Below are 17,655 nucleotides of genomic sequence, written 5' to 3' on the forward strand. Positions count from 1 at the left end.
TTTTTATATTTTGAGGTTATTTTACTGGGTATGTATCAAGTTAGAAGTGGTATATATTTCTGGTGAATTAAAGCTTTTATCATTGTGTGATCATTCTCTATGACCCTAATAATTTTTTCTGTTTTGAAATATATTTTTTTCAGGCAATTAATATGTCTACTTCCTTTTGATTAGTATATTCCTTTTTGGTTAGTACTTCCCCATTATTTTCAACATTTTTATTATGCTTTAGGCATGACTCATAAAAACATGTAGCTCTTTAAAAAATTTTCCAATTTGACATTACTGTGACCATTATATTACAGACTGTTTTTAAGATTATCTTATTTCTTGGTTTCTTTTTATCCTGATTCTTGAATGCTTTTTTCCTCCTTTTTTAGGCCATAAATTTCTTGGGTTGACTTTTTTTGGGGGCCTCCCCTTAATTATTTTATCCTCACAGGTTTGGATTTTCACATTCTTTTAAAAGTTATCCTTAAATTTTTACTCAATGTTTAACTTAACGTCCAAGCAATATATTAACTCACACCTCCTGAACACTAAAAGGGCCTCTAAACAACTTAACTCTGATCATCCCACTCTCAAATGTACATTCTATTTTGTTCAGTATTTCTTTTAGTCGTTTAGTCGTTTCTTTTAAAATCTTACAAATTGTTTTCTATAGACAATGTTTGTTTGAATTCGCGTACCTGTGTAATTTTATTTGCTTAGTAAATCTTCCTTTGTCTCGTAGACTCATTCTTTGGCTATCATAACAGAAAAGTTCCTTTAAGGTAGGGTTGTTGGTAGTAAACTTTTTCCAGTTCATTATCTCTGAGCATCTTCATTCTTCCCTTATTGTATGGTTCACAATTCTAGGGGGTCCGGTATCCTCTCAACACCGTGATCCGGCTGAGACAGTTGCTATGAGAATTAGGCTGTCATTTTAGTCATCATTCCTCTATAGGTGATCTGTCCTTTCTTTCTCCATGAAGGCAGAGATCTTTGTCTTAAATTTTTCTTCACCAGTTTATGTCAAGCACCTCAAAAGTATTTGGCACAAAGTAGGCCTTTGCTACACATTTGTTGAATACATGAATGAATGGCTGCTGTGATATTTCTTAAGCTATTTTCTCTCAGATGCAAATCCAAAATTCTGTAATCTGCTTTGTGATACTATGGCTGGAACTCTGCAAAGCACACTTCTTTGCTAGCCAGCTTCTTGTTAGGTTCTGCAAATCTGTGTGCTAAGGGATTGGAAGGCAAGAGGGAGAGGCACTTTCTCTCCCAGTTTGCATGTTGCTCCTGTCAGCGTCATTCTGGCAACTACACTTTGCATGGGCAGCACTCCAGTCTCCAGCTTCTTCCAGCACTCCCAGACCCAGCAGCCAGCCCGTGCTCCCTCCTCAGATGCTGGAATGCTAGCTCAGCCAGAGCGCTCCCACAAACTCCTAGATTCTGAAAACCCTACCTCTTATTTCATCCTGGGGGGTGGGAGCCATTCCCTACAGTTAGCATCTCTGATTTACCTCATTGTTCCCTTTTTTCTTTGTCAGCCCTCCACCACAATGCACAGGCAAGCCTGGGAGATACTGCGGCTCAGTTCTGGACCACCACAATAAAATGAATGTTGAAATAAAGCGAGTCACACGAACTTTTCGGCTTCTCAGTACATATAAATTATGTTTACACTACACTGTAGTCTATTAAGTGTGCAACAGCATTATGTCTCAAAAAACAATGTACACATCTTAATTAAAAAATACTTTCTTGCTAAAAAACTGCTAACCATCATCTGAACCTTCAGCAAGTGGCAATAGTAACATCAAAGGTCATTGATTACAGATCATCAAAACAAATAGCAAGGAAAACGTTTGAATATTGCGAGAATTACCAAAATATGACACAGAGAGACAAACTGAGCAAATGCTATTGGAAAAATAGCACAGACTTGCTCAACAAAGGGCTGCCCTAAACCTTCAACTTGTAAAAAATGTAGCATCTGCGAAGTGCAATAAAACAAGGTCTGCCTGTAATCAGTTCTCTCAATTAAACTGCTCTTCTGAAATACCTAATGTCATTTCTGTTTTCCTGACAGTACCCTGACTGAAACAGATGCTTTTAAGATATCTGTCTCTGTTATAATGTATCTTGGCATGGATTTCTTTTTCTTTTTCCAGCTTGAGATACATGGTGCTTCCTGAATCTGCTGATTCGTTTATTTTCTCTGTAACATTCCAGGTACTTTTTTACACAAAGCTTGAGATTCACTATTTAACTGTGCCTAAATATATCTGACTCATCCACTGAGTATTTGACTTAATTACTTAAATAAATGTATTTTTAGTTTAAGATGCATTGATTTTTAAAAATCTACCTACTCATTTCTGATATGTCATTTCTTTGATCACCTTTGTGACTACATCTCTTAAGTGTTATTATAATGAAAAAGTTCAAGCATATATAAAAATAAATAAAACAGTAAAATGAACTCCCATGTGCTCATCACCTAGATTCAACGCTTATCAACAACTCATGGTCAACCCAATTTCATATAAACCCTCATCCATGCTAATCTGAAGCAAAGCCCAGACTTTATATAATTTTACCTGTAAGTTTTTCAGTGCTACCTCTAAAAGATAAAACTTCATGTTTAAAACATAAACTTAAAAAATCTGGCCTGGAATATTGAAAACTATTCTTTAATATCATCAAGTATTCATCTGATGTTCCTATTTCCCCCAACTGTCTTATAAAAGTTTGCTTTGCTTTTATAGTTTTAATCACAATCTAAAGTCCATACATTACAATTGGCTAATGTATTCCTTAACTTTCTTGATCTCCAGAATTCCCCTTCATCTAATTTAAAATTTCTACTTTTGTAGAAGAAATAGGATTATTTATCCTGTAGATGTGTACTGACTGGACTCTGCTTATTGCATCCTCATGGAACCATTTGACATGTTCCTTTGTCCTCTGTCCTCCTTTTCCATGGATTGTTGGAGGCTTAATTGGATTCAGATTTAACTTACTGGGGAGGAGTGGGGGTAAAACTATTTCATAGGTGGTAATGTAAACTTCCAACAGTACATACATTGTCTGAGTATCTCTGCTTTAGGCTGCTTCCATGTCTTGGCTATTGTAAATAGTGCTACCATGGACACTGAGGTGAATGTATCTTTTTGAATTACAAGTTTTCTCTAGATATATGCCCAGGAGCTGGATTGCTGGATCATATAGCAGTACTATTTTTAGTTTTTTAAGGAACCTCTATACTGTCTGCCACAGTGGCTGCACAAGTTTACATTCCCACTAACAGTTTGGAGGGTTCCTTTTTTTCCACACCCTCTCCTGCACTTATTTGTAGACTTTTTAATGATGGACATTCTGACTGGTGTGAGAATACCTCACTGTAGTTTTGATTTGCATTTCTCTATTAATTAGTAATGTTGAGCATCTTTTCATGTACCTGTTGGCCATCTGTATTTCTTTCTTGGAGAAATGTCTGTTTAGGTCTTCTGCCCGTTTTTTGATTGGGTTGCTTTTTTTTTTTGATATTAAGCTGCATAAGCTGTTTGTATATTTTGGAAATTAGTCTCTTGTTAGTTGCATCATTTGCAAATATTTTCTCCCATTCTGTAGGTTCTTTTTGTTTTGTTGATGGTATCCTTAGCTCTGCCAAAAAGCTTTTATGTTTAATTAGGCCCCATTTGTTTATTTTTAGTAGTGGAAATAAAAACAAAAGTAAACAAATGGGACGATACGCATTTTTAAAATGAGAATTTTGTCACAAATGTGGCATTAGATAAATATCAGTTATGTCAAGTTTGCTTATTAGCAAGATGTTCTACATCTTTACTTATTTCTTTGTCTTATTCTTACTTATGAGTTTTACTTAGTTCTATAACCTATGGAGAAGTATGTTAAAGTCTATTTGGACTGTGGATTCATTTATCACTCCTTTTAGATCAGTCAATGCTCGTCTGTATAATGTGAAACTATGCTATTGGTTACATATAGACTTACAATTTTTAATATTCTGGTGGTCTGACCACTTTATCATTATGAATTGTCTTTCTCTGTAGTAATGCTTCTTGCCTTAAATTCCACATTGTCTGATATTCGTATAGTTACACCAGCTTCCTTTTGAATAGTGTTTGCATGACATATTTTTCCATCTGTTTAATTTCGAACATTTTGTATCTTATATTAAGGTGTTACTTGTAAAGAGCACATAATTAGGTTCAGTATTTTAACCTAGTCTGGTAGTATTAGCTCTCTGACTGGGGTACCTAGTCCTTTTATATTTATTGTGATTACTGATACAGTGGGTTTATCACTATCACCTTACTATTTGCATTCTACTTCACCCACCTGTTTTACATTCTTTTGTTTTCTTTGCCTCTTTTACGAACTAATCAAATGTTTTTTTATTATTTCATTTTCCCTTAATTATACATTTTAACCTGTTTAGTGATTAGCCTAAAAGTACAACATATCTTTGAATGATTACAGGCTAAAAATATAAATGATTAATTTTATTACTTTCCTGAAAAGTTAAAGCCTATCACTTTGTCCATGTGTATTCACGGGAAATTAACCTCATGTTAACTTTTCAGCTGTGTTCCCCTGGAAACTTAATAAAGGCAGAACGTCACCCATGTTAATGGGCAACATCGCTCATGGTAAAGACGATCTGACTAAACTGCAAGTGGACCAGGAGGACTGTGATGACCTGGTGGAAAGCCACAGCTCTGGGCTTTCCTGAGTGATGCTTCTTGATGTTTCTTGTCCTTTGCTGGAACTGTTGGACTCTGGGCCCATGGGACTGTTATAAGAGGCACTGGTTCTAACATGGAACTTGAGACTTCCAAGCCATGGTGGTTCCCGCACTCACCCATGTAGTCTTGGGGGGTTAGGGCAGAGAGCAGTCTCCAGGACTGCTGCCAGAGAGCTACAGGGACTCCTGGAAAAATACGAAAAGCCTCACTGCTGGCTTGCTGTATTTCCTGTTCCACATCCTCCTGAGTGAAGGCAAGACAAGTGCCCTACTGGGTTGTGCTAGTATGAAATATCTATCGAGCTGGCCTTGAAACCACAGGCACTGGGCATGCAGAGTGGTAGCAGCAATGGAACAGACTTTTACATCCTTGGTTCAATATGGCCAAGGCACTGTGATATAAAGGGAATGGAGAGGGAGATGCTGATGAGACTGAAGCCTCAGTGAGAACCAACTTTCCCAGAGTCTGGTGGCAAAAGCTTGACATTGTGTGACAGGGGAGAAATCTTCCTCTTGTAGGAATGGATGAACGCTGGAGACAAACTTATGACTGAGAGAAAAATGCCCCACTGTCCAAGACACGGAGTTGACTGGAAACCTAGTTGCAAATGGGCTGGCTGGCAAGAATGATATTGCCTTAGTGATGCATTTGAGCCAGACTAGGCATTGATACCTGACAGGGGGCGGGGAGGAGACAAGCATATGAGGGTGGGCCGAGAATGGTCCCTGGCTCATTCTGGAGGTACACACCAGATTTTGCTGTGCTTCCTACTCCCTTATTCTTCTGAGTGAAGCCCATGCCAAGTGAGGCTGATCACATGAGTGTGAAATGTCTACCTGGACCTAAGACCATCTACAGTGGTCACTTCAACTCCATAAAGGAGTTTTTGTATTGCTGTTGTCATGAACTGTAACCTCAGAAGACGTTACTGTTATTATTTTATATTACCATTTTCTATACGTACTCTAATATATTTATTTTTTCTGTTGCTCTTTGCTCTTTCCTGTATTTCTGAATTTCTACCTGGGATAGTTTTCCTTCTGAAAAAAAATCCCTTTAGTGATTTTAAATGCAAATCTATTGGTAATACACATCATTCATCTTTTGGTAGTCTAAAATCTTTATCTAACCTTCATTTTAAAAAAAGCAAGGTATAATTTAAATAGAGAGAAATGCTTAGAACTTAGGTACAACATTCAGTTTTAAATATAAGACACAGAAAATTTCCAGTACTTAAAGAAGTCCTTTCAAGTTGCTTCCCAGTCAACGTCTTCCTCCACAAAGTGATCACTGATCTGATTTCTATCACGATAGGTTAGTTTTGCCTGTTTTAGAATTTCATATAGTTGGGATTATACACTACACACTTTTTTGTGTCCAATGTCTGGTACTAGCATAATATTTTTGAGATTCCTCAATATGGATATTGGGTCTTTCTTGTAGAATAGTATTTACCGTATAAATATACCACTGCTTATCCATTCTTTTAATAAGTATTTTGTGGACATAAGACTTTCCTGTCTCTTTGATAAATACCTAGCAGTAAATTACTGGGTCATATATGTTAACTTTTTAATAGACTACCAGACTGTCCTCCAAAATGACTGCACTATTTTATACTCCCACTAGCAAGGTATCAGACTCTGGTTGCTCAGTATCATTCCAACATCTGTATTATCAATCTTTTTCATTTTAGCCCTTCTACTCTCACAATGCTTCTTGCTTCAAAGTTTTTTTAATGAGTATAGTTATATGTGCTTTCTTTTTTATTGTTTGCATGGTATATTATTTTCCTATCTTTGTACTTTCAACCCTTCTGTATCCTAATATTTGAAGTGTTTCTCTTTTAAGCAGCATATAGTTTAGTCAGATTTTAAAAAATCCATTCCATACAAAATGCTTAAATTATAAATCTTTTTGTAGTAACTACTGATATACTGTATTTACTATTTTACTATTTGTGTTCTATTTTTATGTGCCTTTACCTTTCTTGATTTTCTTTGGATTACTCAAATGTTTTACATTATTCCATTTTCTGTCTATTGAATTACATTCTAAAACCATTTTTAGTAGTGAGACTTAAAACATGTGTTCTTACTTATCACAGTCCATTGCAAATTATTTCTTTAACTACTTGGCCAATACCAATTACATCTTGTAACTTTTAAACTCCATTTATTTCCCTCCCATCATTTATGTTGTCACCATGAATTTCAGTTATACATAGAGTTGAAGCTCCTCAGGGCAGTACAGTTATTATTTTGTACAATAACTCGTCATTTATATTTCCTTTCCAGTGTTCTTCATTCCCTCTAGCATGCCCATATTTCTATCTGGGATTATTTTTCTGAAGAACTCCCTTTAATTTTTATTTCAGTGTAGGCCTATTTGTGCCAAATTCTCTGAATTTTTATTGGTTTGAACACATCTTTATTTCACCTTAATTTTTTAAGAATATTTTTGCTAACACAGAACTCCAGGCTTGTAGTTTTCTTCTTTAGTACTTTAACGATGTCATTCCATTGGCTTCTAGTTTCCATCATTTCCATTGAGAAGCTGCCAGTCTTATTGTTGCTCCTTTTGAGAGGGACTATGGTGGATTAAAGATGGGCCATAGTCTCTGTCACCAGCAGCAGGCAGAGGATATTTCCCCTGCCCTGGGACTTGCTCTGACAGACAGGAAGGGTGAAGTGGTGCTGCTCCAGTTCTGTCTGTGGACTCTAAGAGGCCTGGATGCTTCTGCTTTCACCTCTTGGAGCCCTGAGTCGCCAGGTAAAAGTGTGCAGCTTCTCTGATGGAGAGACTACTTGGAGAGAGAGGATACGCAGCTGTGCCAGCTACTGCAATTACTCCAGCCTTCTCTGGTGGCCAGCCCCAGCTGAGTCTCCACATGCCTGTAATTGCATGATGATTCCAAGCGAGACCAGAAGACAGTCCAGCTCAGACTGTAGAATCTTGAGCAAATAGTAGTTTTATTTTAAGCCAGTATATCTTGGCATGGTTTATTAGGCGAGAAAGATAACTGAAAACAGTATTTGATATTGAGAATGGAGTGTTGCCATAACAGAAATTTAAAGCATGTGACATTAGTTGGGGGAACAGGTTGAGGACATTTGCTGAAGGAGCAGCAACAATAATGGAGGCTGGAAGAGCACTCAGGAAACTGCTTTGGAGGCTGGAGAAGAGGCATCATTATCTATTGGCAAAACAAACAGCGAGGCTGTATCCTGGAATATAGGAAAACACCCAGCGAAGTTGTGGATCAGGCTATGAAGATTTCTAGGAAGAATGCTGAAAGTGATAAATGGTTTTTTAAAAAATCACCTATAATAAGGTATTAAAAGAGAGACGAACTAACCAAGGAAATGTACAGTTTTCAAGCAGAGTTTAGAGAAAATGCTTTCAACCCGGAACTTGCAGGGTTAGAAAATGGCACCTTCTCAGTTGCCAGCTTCTCTGGTTAGAACAAGGTTTTGACAAAAAATCAAATCCAGGGTGCCACCAGTAAAACTATGGCCTTAGTATCAAGATCAAATCAAAAGCACAGCAGTAAGACCCTTTGTTATTACCACCTCACAAAGATTTGAGTCTAGATTTTAGCCTCATAGACTCATTTAGACAAAAGGCATCCAAGAACCTTAAAGGTATTGTCCTGGACTTATGTTCAAAGTAGACAGAGGCCTTCTTGAAGAGATCTGTGGTGTGGCTTTTGTCTGATGGAATGGCTTATAATTTGAAAGTCCACAAAGTTTTTTTAAGAGGTTGTGGCAGAAACAGAGACAGGCAGCAGGCTGAGTAAGCTACTCAGCTGCAAATACAGGACATTTCTAAGGAAAAGGAAAGACAGCTCAGAGAAGAGTTGTGAACTGAGAAACAGATCAGGGAACCAATCCCAACAAACCAAAATAGGCCCTAATCAAGGAATATTTCCTACCCTAGAATTGAGGAAATTGGTGACACATGGCCAGATGCATTTTAGAATCACCATACAACAGTGATTGCTGTGTGCCTTCCACTTCATCTCTTTTAAACTGATGCAATTATTCTATCCCTACCATTCTGTCATGCTCATACTAGAAGCTGAGTTGATTCTTTTAATCACTATGTTTTATATTATATTACCTCTTCAATATCATACAATAATAAAGTGGAGAGATTCTTAACCATAAAGTAATTAAATTAAAAAATTTTAAACTTCTTCTTTATACAAATATCACATAGTGGTAGATGAATAGTCTTAGAGACTCAATTATATTTTCTGTAGGCTACATAAAAATATACTTTTGCAAATATTTCGTTTCATGATTTCAAAGACAAAAGATATTTCAAGGTATTCCCATCCAACATCCAAAATACCAAATATTCTTTTTCTTCCCCCTTACAAGGCACTGGGGATTGAACCCAGGACCTCGTGCACGCCAAGCATGTGCTCTACCACTAAGCTACATTCCCCGCCTCCCCAAATATTCTTTATCACCAGAAGAGGAATGCCTGACTTCTTTCCCATACCTAGATTCCATAGTTTTTAGTAGCACCACCTCAATATATCCACGCTGGAATAAAGAACAGATAAATGACTAGGTAAGTTTCAGCACAGAAGCAAAAAAGAATACTAACCAAGTGATGGAAAAGTGATTGAAACATTCTGTGTGGGGTGATTTCACACCATCCCTTTAGTTACCAAGTGCTAAATAACTAACAGAAGAGGTTAGAGCCACTTAGTGGCAAATAATCTGGAAAAGTTAGAAAGTAGGTAATAGTTTAGGGCTTTCCTACAGGATGACTTACCTTTTCCAAAACTTTGGCAATTCGGGTGCCAATCTGTTCAAGTGACTGTTGTGGATATTGGTCTTTGCCAAGATTTTGCAATACCTGGTATATGGAGGAAGATGACAGATAAGAGGAATGAAAATGAGGCAGGGTCTAGTGACACTGCAGATGCCGAGTTGGGCACAGTACCACAGTAGCAGATTATTTTTCTGGGGTATATGCTGTGGTCTTGCTGGTAAGGCATCTTATGGAAGACACTGAAGGCCATTTTACCATCCCCTCAGCCTTCTCTCACTTAACAAAAAATCACTTAAACACATTCATTATAGCATTTAGAGTAAGTAAAGAAAATAAAAAGTACTTGCTATCCTGTTACCCAGACACAACCATTGTTAATAATCTCTAATGTATCTTTCAGATACTTTTCTATGCACACATGTATTATTTCTCTCATAGAATATGGAATCACACTGTATACTATCACCTGAATTTTCACATAATATATCCTAAAAAATTTCTTCATGCCATTTAATAAATATATTTCTACTACATCTTTCTTAATGATTCATTGTATACCATCTTATACCTATAACCAACATTTATTTAATGAATCCTCTATTGTTGACCATTTGTAGCATGTTTCCCAATTATTCTTCCAGGTATACTCCTTGCTAAGAATATTCTGGGTCTGTTCTCCTTGCTTTCCTTCTTAAGAATGCCAACAGGAGGATTAACTGCTCCAAACATTTCTCGCAGAGAGCCTCTGTCTGATGGCAAGCAGAATGCTACCCACCTCGAGGAACGAATCAGAATTAAAATTTCCTGCTCATAAAAAATTGTAAGCTAAGTCACAGGGGCTGAAAGATATCAGGCTTGGCCTGAAGCCACCTACATGACAGTTATCTGAAAAAAGGCGAAAATATACGCCCTGGCCGCTTGTGCTTTCTGCTATCAGTTGCATCATAACTGTGGGGCTAAAACCTACAGACAGAAGGGAAAAAAAAACCTACAGACAGGCCAAACAGAGCCGAGCACTCACCTCTGTTAACTGGCTCTCACCCGTATAATGGAGGCTGGCTCGGTTGGAAACCCCCTGCAAGTGGTCCAGTGTGTGCATGCTCGTGGGGAGATTGCCATTGCAAAGAGGCTCCATCGCTGGCTGCTGTATTGGAGTGGCAAAGTCTATATGTTCTGTGATGCTGAAAAATGGAGAGTACCACCTTAGCCGTGGAAAAGGTGAGTGGGTGGGGAGGAAGAGTATTAATAGTCAGCTGACCATAACTTCAATATATTATTAGCACTGTCTGGAACCACAGAATCTCACAGGGGAAGAGACTTCAGAAGTTACTTAGTCTGATCTCTCCTTTTACAGATTCAAGGGCTCCAGAGCTTGGCAATGACTATGTGCTGAATGTAGGAATAGAGACCGTATTCCAGGTCAAAGAAGTGTTGGATCTGAGTCCTGAACTCAGCATTTTCTCAATCTCCCCAAGCTGCCTCCCCTCTATGCACCATGGCGTCTGGTTTGCTCACTGCCGCTGGCCACTTTTTCTCACTGGAAAGGTTTTAAACTAGGTGGGTTTTCTTCTAGGATTTCTTTTTCCAGGGTACAGACAGTGATAAAGACCCACAAGTGGTTCTTATCTTTCTTTTTCCCTTTATGTACAGAAGCACACTTGTCCCCACAGAAAAAGTTACCTAAAGTTTAGACAGTACATGTTATACAGATCCAGCTGTTCACTGTATCTATGTATAAGATGTAAGTACTTCCCTTCGTGGTTCCAAAGTGGTCATTTACCTGCTAGACACAGGATATATATTATACGCTATCATATATACTGATGTGGCAAATTGGCATTGCCAAATTTTATTTCCAGCTACTTTAAAAGTTTAACATTTATTAGGCAAATACTCATTCATACATTATTTATTCAGAGCCTATTACATGTCAGATATCAGGACTATAATAATTAACAAAATATACCCAGTTCCCACTGTTACAGTGCTCATAGTCTTGTGATAGTTATTACAGATGTGATGAGTTACAAAAGATAAAAGCATAGTACAATGTCAGTTTACTAGAGGAGAGTACATATTTCCTCTATGCTGATGGAAGAGGAAGGTGTTTAGTGAAGGATTTCCTGAGAAAGTAAGATTTAAATTGAGACTGGAAGGATGAGTGTGAATTAACCAGGTAGGAGAAGGTAGTGAGAAAGGAGACACCATCTGTGAAGGTCTGAAGGAGGGAGGGCAGAGCTGAAGATGAAAAGACGTGCAGGGAGCAGGTCATGAAGGGCTTTGTGGGACCCTGTAAACAGCGATATGAAGTTATTAGAGCATTTTAAGAATTATTTGACTTACATTTGAGGGATAATTCTGAGTACTGTGGAGAGAATGGATTGAAGAGATGCAAGAATGAATAAAGCAAGAGGACCAGCTAGGAGGCTACTGAACAAATCTAAGTGGAGATGATTGTTCTGGTTTAAGGAGGCAGCATCAGGGATGAAGAAAAATGGGTTCTGGAAAACACTCAAAGGGTAAAAGTGAGAAGAACCGGTAACGGACTGGATCTGGGGCATAAGGACAGCCCCCAGGTTTCTGGCTGAAGCTATTTTCTAAGAATAAGAAACAGAAAACAATCAAAGCAATGATTTTTTTGGAAGGAGAGTGGGCAAGAAAATTGTGAGTTTAGTTCTCCTGACCTTAGGGTGCCTGAGAGATACCTAGGCAGAGAGGCCAGGTAGACGCCTAGAGCGACGAGGAGAAGGATGTGAAGAAAGGCCTGGTGTGGGGAATCAAATTTGGGAGTTGTCAACATATCACTGGTGACAGGAGTTCTGGGAGTAGAGCAGTCTGGCTGCGAATGACTGTAAAGTAAGAAGGCTTAGTGGTAAATTTTGGGGAACTCTAATGCTTAAAGGGTAGAAAAGGGGCCCAAAAAAGAGAATGAGCATCCAGGGTGGAAAAAGCAGTTATGAGAGAGGGAACCTTGCTTGCTTGTGTCCTGGTGGATGTTGGTAAATCTGGATCTGCTCTGGTTACCTTTTCAAGCTCATGATGTCAGTGAGAGACCATAGGTTTTGTGCTTTAATGAAGACATCCAGTCTTTAATTCAAGTTAAGTAAGTTATACATGACTTCTACATAGCTTAGAAAGTATGGAGAAGGCACTGAGACAGGAACACATTGACTATTTCAGTATAATGAGCTGAATCCATCTGTGCCCTGTGGTCAGCAAGGGGTGTCCTTTGAACCAAGAACCCTAGAAAGGACGACTCTTCTAGTAACTGCTGACAAAGAAGTGAAGTCAGCTGAGGCCCAGCGGGATCACTGGTACACAAATACCACGGAGGAGGGAGAGGTTTAAGATACTCACTCAATGTTTTTTGATGAAACTGCAAGCCAGGTACTCACGATGGCAGTCAGCTCTACCCAGCGGAGTTTGAGGCACTCGTCCGGGCTGGGCCATCCCAGACTCTGGTAGTCACGTTTTTTTCCTGGAAGGAAAGTATGTCATCAGTCGACACAATTGCAGAGAAACAGAACGCGTGGTGCCTTACGCTTTTACTTTACCCACATTGGTGTACTGCGGGTGCTAGTCATTCTTCTAGTCTTCAGAATTCCTACCACCTGATGACAAGATTTAGTTAGTTCTAAATGGGGATAACAATTATCTTTGAGTAAAGCCTTGTTCTCAAAGATAGATGATGAAATAAAAATAAATGAGCCCTTCACTGGATTTAAGACTGAGATAAGGGTTAAAATATTCTTCAGTGTTAACATTCTTACCAAATTCAATTTTTACCCTTCAACATTTTGATTTTATAAAGACAACCCTAACTTAGTCAAGAGAAAGATGTATCTCTAAAGCAGGGCTTCTCAATCTGGTACTGCCGACAATGCGGGCTGGATAATGCTTTGTCACGAGCACTGTCCTGTGCGCTGGAGGACGTGGCAGCATCCCTGGTCTCTATCCAATAGATGTGAGCAGCACCCTCCCTGAGATGTGACAATTAAAAATGTCTCCAGATACTGCCAAATGTTTCCTGGGAGGCCAAAATCACTCCTGGCAGAGAACCCCTGCTGTAGAGAAAAGCAGCAGGGTAGGTAATAATGATGATAATGAAAGGTTATCATTTGTTTCCAGAGCACTTACTGTGTGTTCAGGTCCTGTGCTAAGTGCTTTACATCTGTAACCTGAAGAGGCAGGTTTTAATCCTCATTTCTCAGATGAGAAGACAAAGGTTCAGAGAAATCAAGTGACTTGCCCAGGGTCACCTGGCTACTAGGTGGCAGAACGGGGATCCAGATCCAGGTCTGTTTGACTCTAACATGCATGCTCCCAATCATGCTATTTAAACCTTTGCTGAGGTTTTAAATCTCTGTTTATTGATACCCTTTAAAGGTACTACCTTCTAAGTGTAGGCCTTTTACTTAGATTAAGTCCCCACGAAAAGAGCAGAACTAAGTCCTATATCTGGGAAGGATTCTTCTGAAGAAATTCCAGTGGAATGGACAAGAAGGAGAACTTTGGTTCTGTAGAGTTCTTTTTATACTGTAGAAATTTACCAGCAATAGCATACTGTTTAAGATGCAGGCAGGGCTTTGGATTTAGATTTTAATAAAACAGAAAAGAACAGTTTAGAAGAGTTTCAAATGAACCCTGTTTAAATTAATAACTTAAAGAATTAAACCATACATTTCACAGTAAAGCTTATTTTTCTTTTTATGTTTAAGAAAGTCACTTGAAAGATACTTACTGAGCTTCTATTACAAGGGACTGGGAACTGTGTTAAGATTGCTAGGGATTCAGAGAGGAATAGAGGCTCAAGGCCTGCCCTGGAGCTCACAGGCTAGGAAGGAAATTACTAGAACACAATAGGATAAGTGCTAGAGTGAAGGTATAGAGCAAATGCACAGGGAGAGAGCAACTGATTCAGCCTGAAGGAACCAAGGAAGAGATGGCACTTGAGTTCAAAGTTTAAGGATTGGTGACATTTTAGCACCACTGAGATAGCAAAAGGGCATTCCAGGCAGAGGGAACAGCATGTGCAAAGGCAAAGAGGTAAAAAAAGAGCATGGTTGGTTCAGAGAATGATGCTGAAGTGGGGAGAGAGCCTAGATTGTAAACAGTCTTGTACACCACACTAGAAAGTTTATGCTGCAGGCATTGCCGAACCTTTGAGCCCACATTTCTTCATCCTGTTCACAAGGATATCATAAGAGGCTCTATTAAATGCTTTGCTTAAATCGAGTTACATTATATCTATGGCACTTTTCTGGTCTTGGTCCAATCCAGTAGCCCTCACCAAACTAGGAAATGAAATTAGTTATGCATTATTAGTTTTATTAATTCTTAGTGAATCTATAGTGGCCCTTAAGGATCTCCACTTTTTCCCCACGGGCTTACAAACTACTGGTTCAATAATCTGCTTTAGAACTTTGCCAGGATTTTATCACAAAGCTTAACACCTGGTAGTGGATAGAATCCACATATACTTGAAAATTGGGATCCTGAACTTCTCTAGCCTTCTATCATCTATTCTATGCTTTAGAACTTTTCACATTAATGACAGTAAGTAGTTCCATGATTTCATTTGCAAGTATATTCAGTGCCCTTCCCAGGCCCATCTACTTGAATCCATTTAAAAACTACCTAATTGCTCTCCTATCATCTCAACCATACTGAGCTTTAATTTTCAATTTAACAAGAAATTTTTAGTTTTTTGCTTATAAAATTAATATAGGCTTATTATGAAATATTTAGAAAATGGAAAAGAATATAGAAGAAAATAAAAAATCACCTACAGTGCTATCAGCATCCAGAGAAGATCACTTACAACATTTTGGTATATGCTTTTCTGTGTTTGTTTAATTTAGTATATTTCATCAAATCTAAGATATCATGAACTATAAGGTGCACATTGCTTTACAAGATTTAAGAAGGAAAAATGTTGCCAATTATTATTTAAGATACCATCAATTGTAAGATGTATCTCACTTGCAGAGATACTGAAATGTGAAAAAAATGTAGATGAAATACAGTATATTTACTATTTTACAAAAATTGAAGTATTCTCTACATATGCTATTTTATAAACTGCTTTTGTTCACATACTAAATTACAAACATCTTGGCTACACAGTGTACAGCAAGAACATGCTGTAATTTATTTAGGCAATTACCATCATTTAGGTATTTTTCAAATTTTTATTATGATAAGCAGCACTGTAATCAATATCTTCTTACTTCTATCTTTCACACTTAAGAGAGAATTTATTTAGGGTGAACTACTAGAAACAGAATTGTTGGTATATTTTAAAAATTTCTGATACATCTAGTCAAACTATCCCAAAATTCATTTTATTAACTCTCACTTTGCATTACATAAAGACAATCTGATAAGCAAAAATGGCATGTCACATTTTACGTTTGCACTTCCTTGACTGCTAGTGAGCCTGACATATTTAGTAGCTGTGTGCGTGTGCGTTTGGTGAAGTGCCCATGTACACTGCACATATTTCACTGAAATGTTGTATTTTTTCTATTGATTTACAGGTGCTCTTTAATGATGTTGATAACCTTTGCTTATCATATATTCTGTAAATATATACAAATATTCTGTGAAAATATTTTGTTTTAGTCCTTTGTCTCTCTCTTTTATAGTGTCTTCTGATACCAGAATTAATTTTTTTTTCTCTCTGCCTTAGAAAGTCCTTTCCCACATTAAAAGTATATAAATATCCATCAGAATTTTCCTCTTTTATTATTTTTTTTGTTACATTTACTATTTAAGGCATTGGAATTTTCTTTGTTATACTGACATTTTACAGTTTGGACATCTTTTTCCTTGCTACTGAAGACAGAACTAAGTGTCACTTTCTCTCCATAACCTGTTAATACATGCCATCTTCCCTAAACATTAACGCTACATCATACTTTCAACTCTAGTCATGATAAAATGTTCTTTTTGGTGTCTTTAGTATGGGATTTAGCCAAGCTGACCCCATTCTTTATGTTTTATTATGTGTCCTCTGCTTTCAGCTTTGTTAAGTACACCAAATTAAATAACACATATTTTCACGAAGTTACCTTGAATTTCCCAAGTCTAACACAGTGAAAATATCCTTCTAAAAAAGGAGATTTATTTTTAAAGAAATTCGATTATCACTATTTCACTGCTGGAAAAGAAAGTTAACGACTCATGACAATGGCCCTGAACCTGGAGTCCAGAGACAGACTTGGGGACAACTCTGAACCTTGAAAGTACATGCCAAATTTTGATTTTTTGGAAAAAAAATTTTTAATGCATTTTTTTCCCCTGGGGAGTATTACCAAAGCATTTATCCAATACTTAAATGCATCCAATACATTTTGACACACAAAAATGTTACTAGATAGGTAATATTTATTGATCCCTATGTGCCCAGTTCATTAAAAGCACTTTACATGTATAAACTCATATAATTTTCACAATCACCCTACAAAATAGATGCAATTATTATTCACATTTTATTCAGAGGGAAAATGAGGCACAGGGAACTAAATGGCAAAACTGGTGTCTGAACCCAGGAAGTCTGCTCAAACCCACATTTTTATGTACTAAACTAGACTGTCAAGTTAATCAATAGGATATTTAAGCTTAAGTTGGTAAGAGTATAAGCCAAATAGCCAATGGTTAAAAAAAAAAATCAAGTAAATGTTAAAATAAACATTTTATATCAATGACTGGGTTTCTTGTTCACTTGGCTCAATGACCATCTCATCTGATCTACTTCAAGTCACAAACACACATTTCATTGAGACAGTGAAATCTGAAAGAAGAAACTGGCATATTAAACATTCAAATTTACCTTGTGGCCCAGGAGATGCCACCTTTGGGCCAGTGATCTCCAGGTTTGCTTGGTTACGATGTACATTTTCTGCCTGATTCGATTCTACCTTTTTTCCAGGAGTTTTCTTATTATCTCCTTTGGGTTTCTTTACTCGTTTGACTTGGAATGTGATCTGGGAAATGAAAACATGTTAGGGACAAATGAGCTCGATTATTACACCTGCCCATGACTGTGTGTACTGGTGGCTTTAAGAATAGCTGGTCTTGTGTTAACTAGGGTTAAGTTCTTTCT

The 17,655-nt window shown here is 37.6% G+C and overlaps 1 protein-coding gene across 5 annotated transcripts in view; it reads right to left on the reverse strand.

Annotated features, from left to right (window-relative positions):
• Positions 1 to 17,655, reverse strand: part of TTC17 (tetratricopeptide repeat domain 17) — a 102,187-nt gene that overhangs the window by 9,932 nt on the left and 74,600 nt on the right. For 3 of the 5 annotated variants that reach the window (XM_010964656.3, XM_045523971.2, XM_045523972.2), the window contains exons 19-22: positions 17,383 to 17,536; positions 12,906 to 13,026; positions 10,570 to 10,729; positions 9,549 to 9,632 (exon numbers count right to left, since the gene is read on the reverse strand). In XM_010964656.3, the coding sequence (XP_010962958.2) occupies positions 9,549 to 9,632; positions 10,570 to 10,729; positions 12,906 to 13,026; positions 17,383 to 17,536 (519 nt within the window). The other 2 variants (XM_045523973.2, XM_045523974.2) reach the window with 2 other exon arrangements.

This window comes from Camelus bactrianus, chromosome 10 (assembly GCF_048773025.1).
Source record: "Camelus bactrianus isolate YW-2024 breed Bactrian camel chromosome 10, ASM4877302v1, whole genome shotgun sequence".
NCBI lineage: Eukaryota > Metazoa > Chordata > Mammalia > Artiodactyla > Camelidae > Camelus > Camelus bactrianus.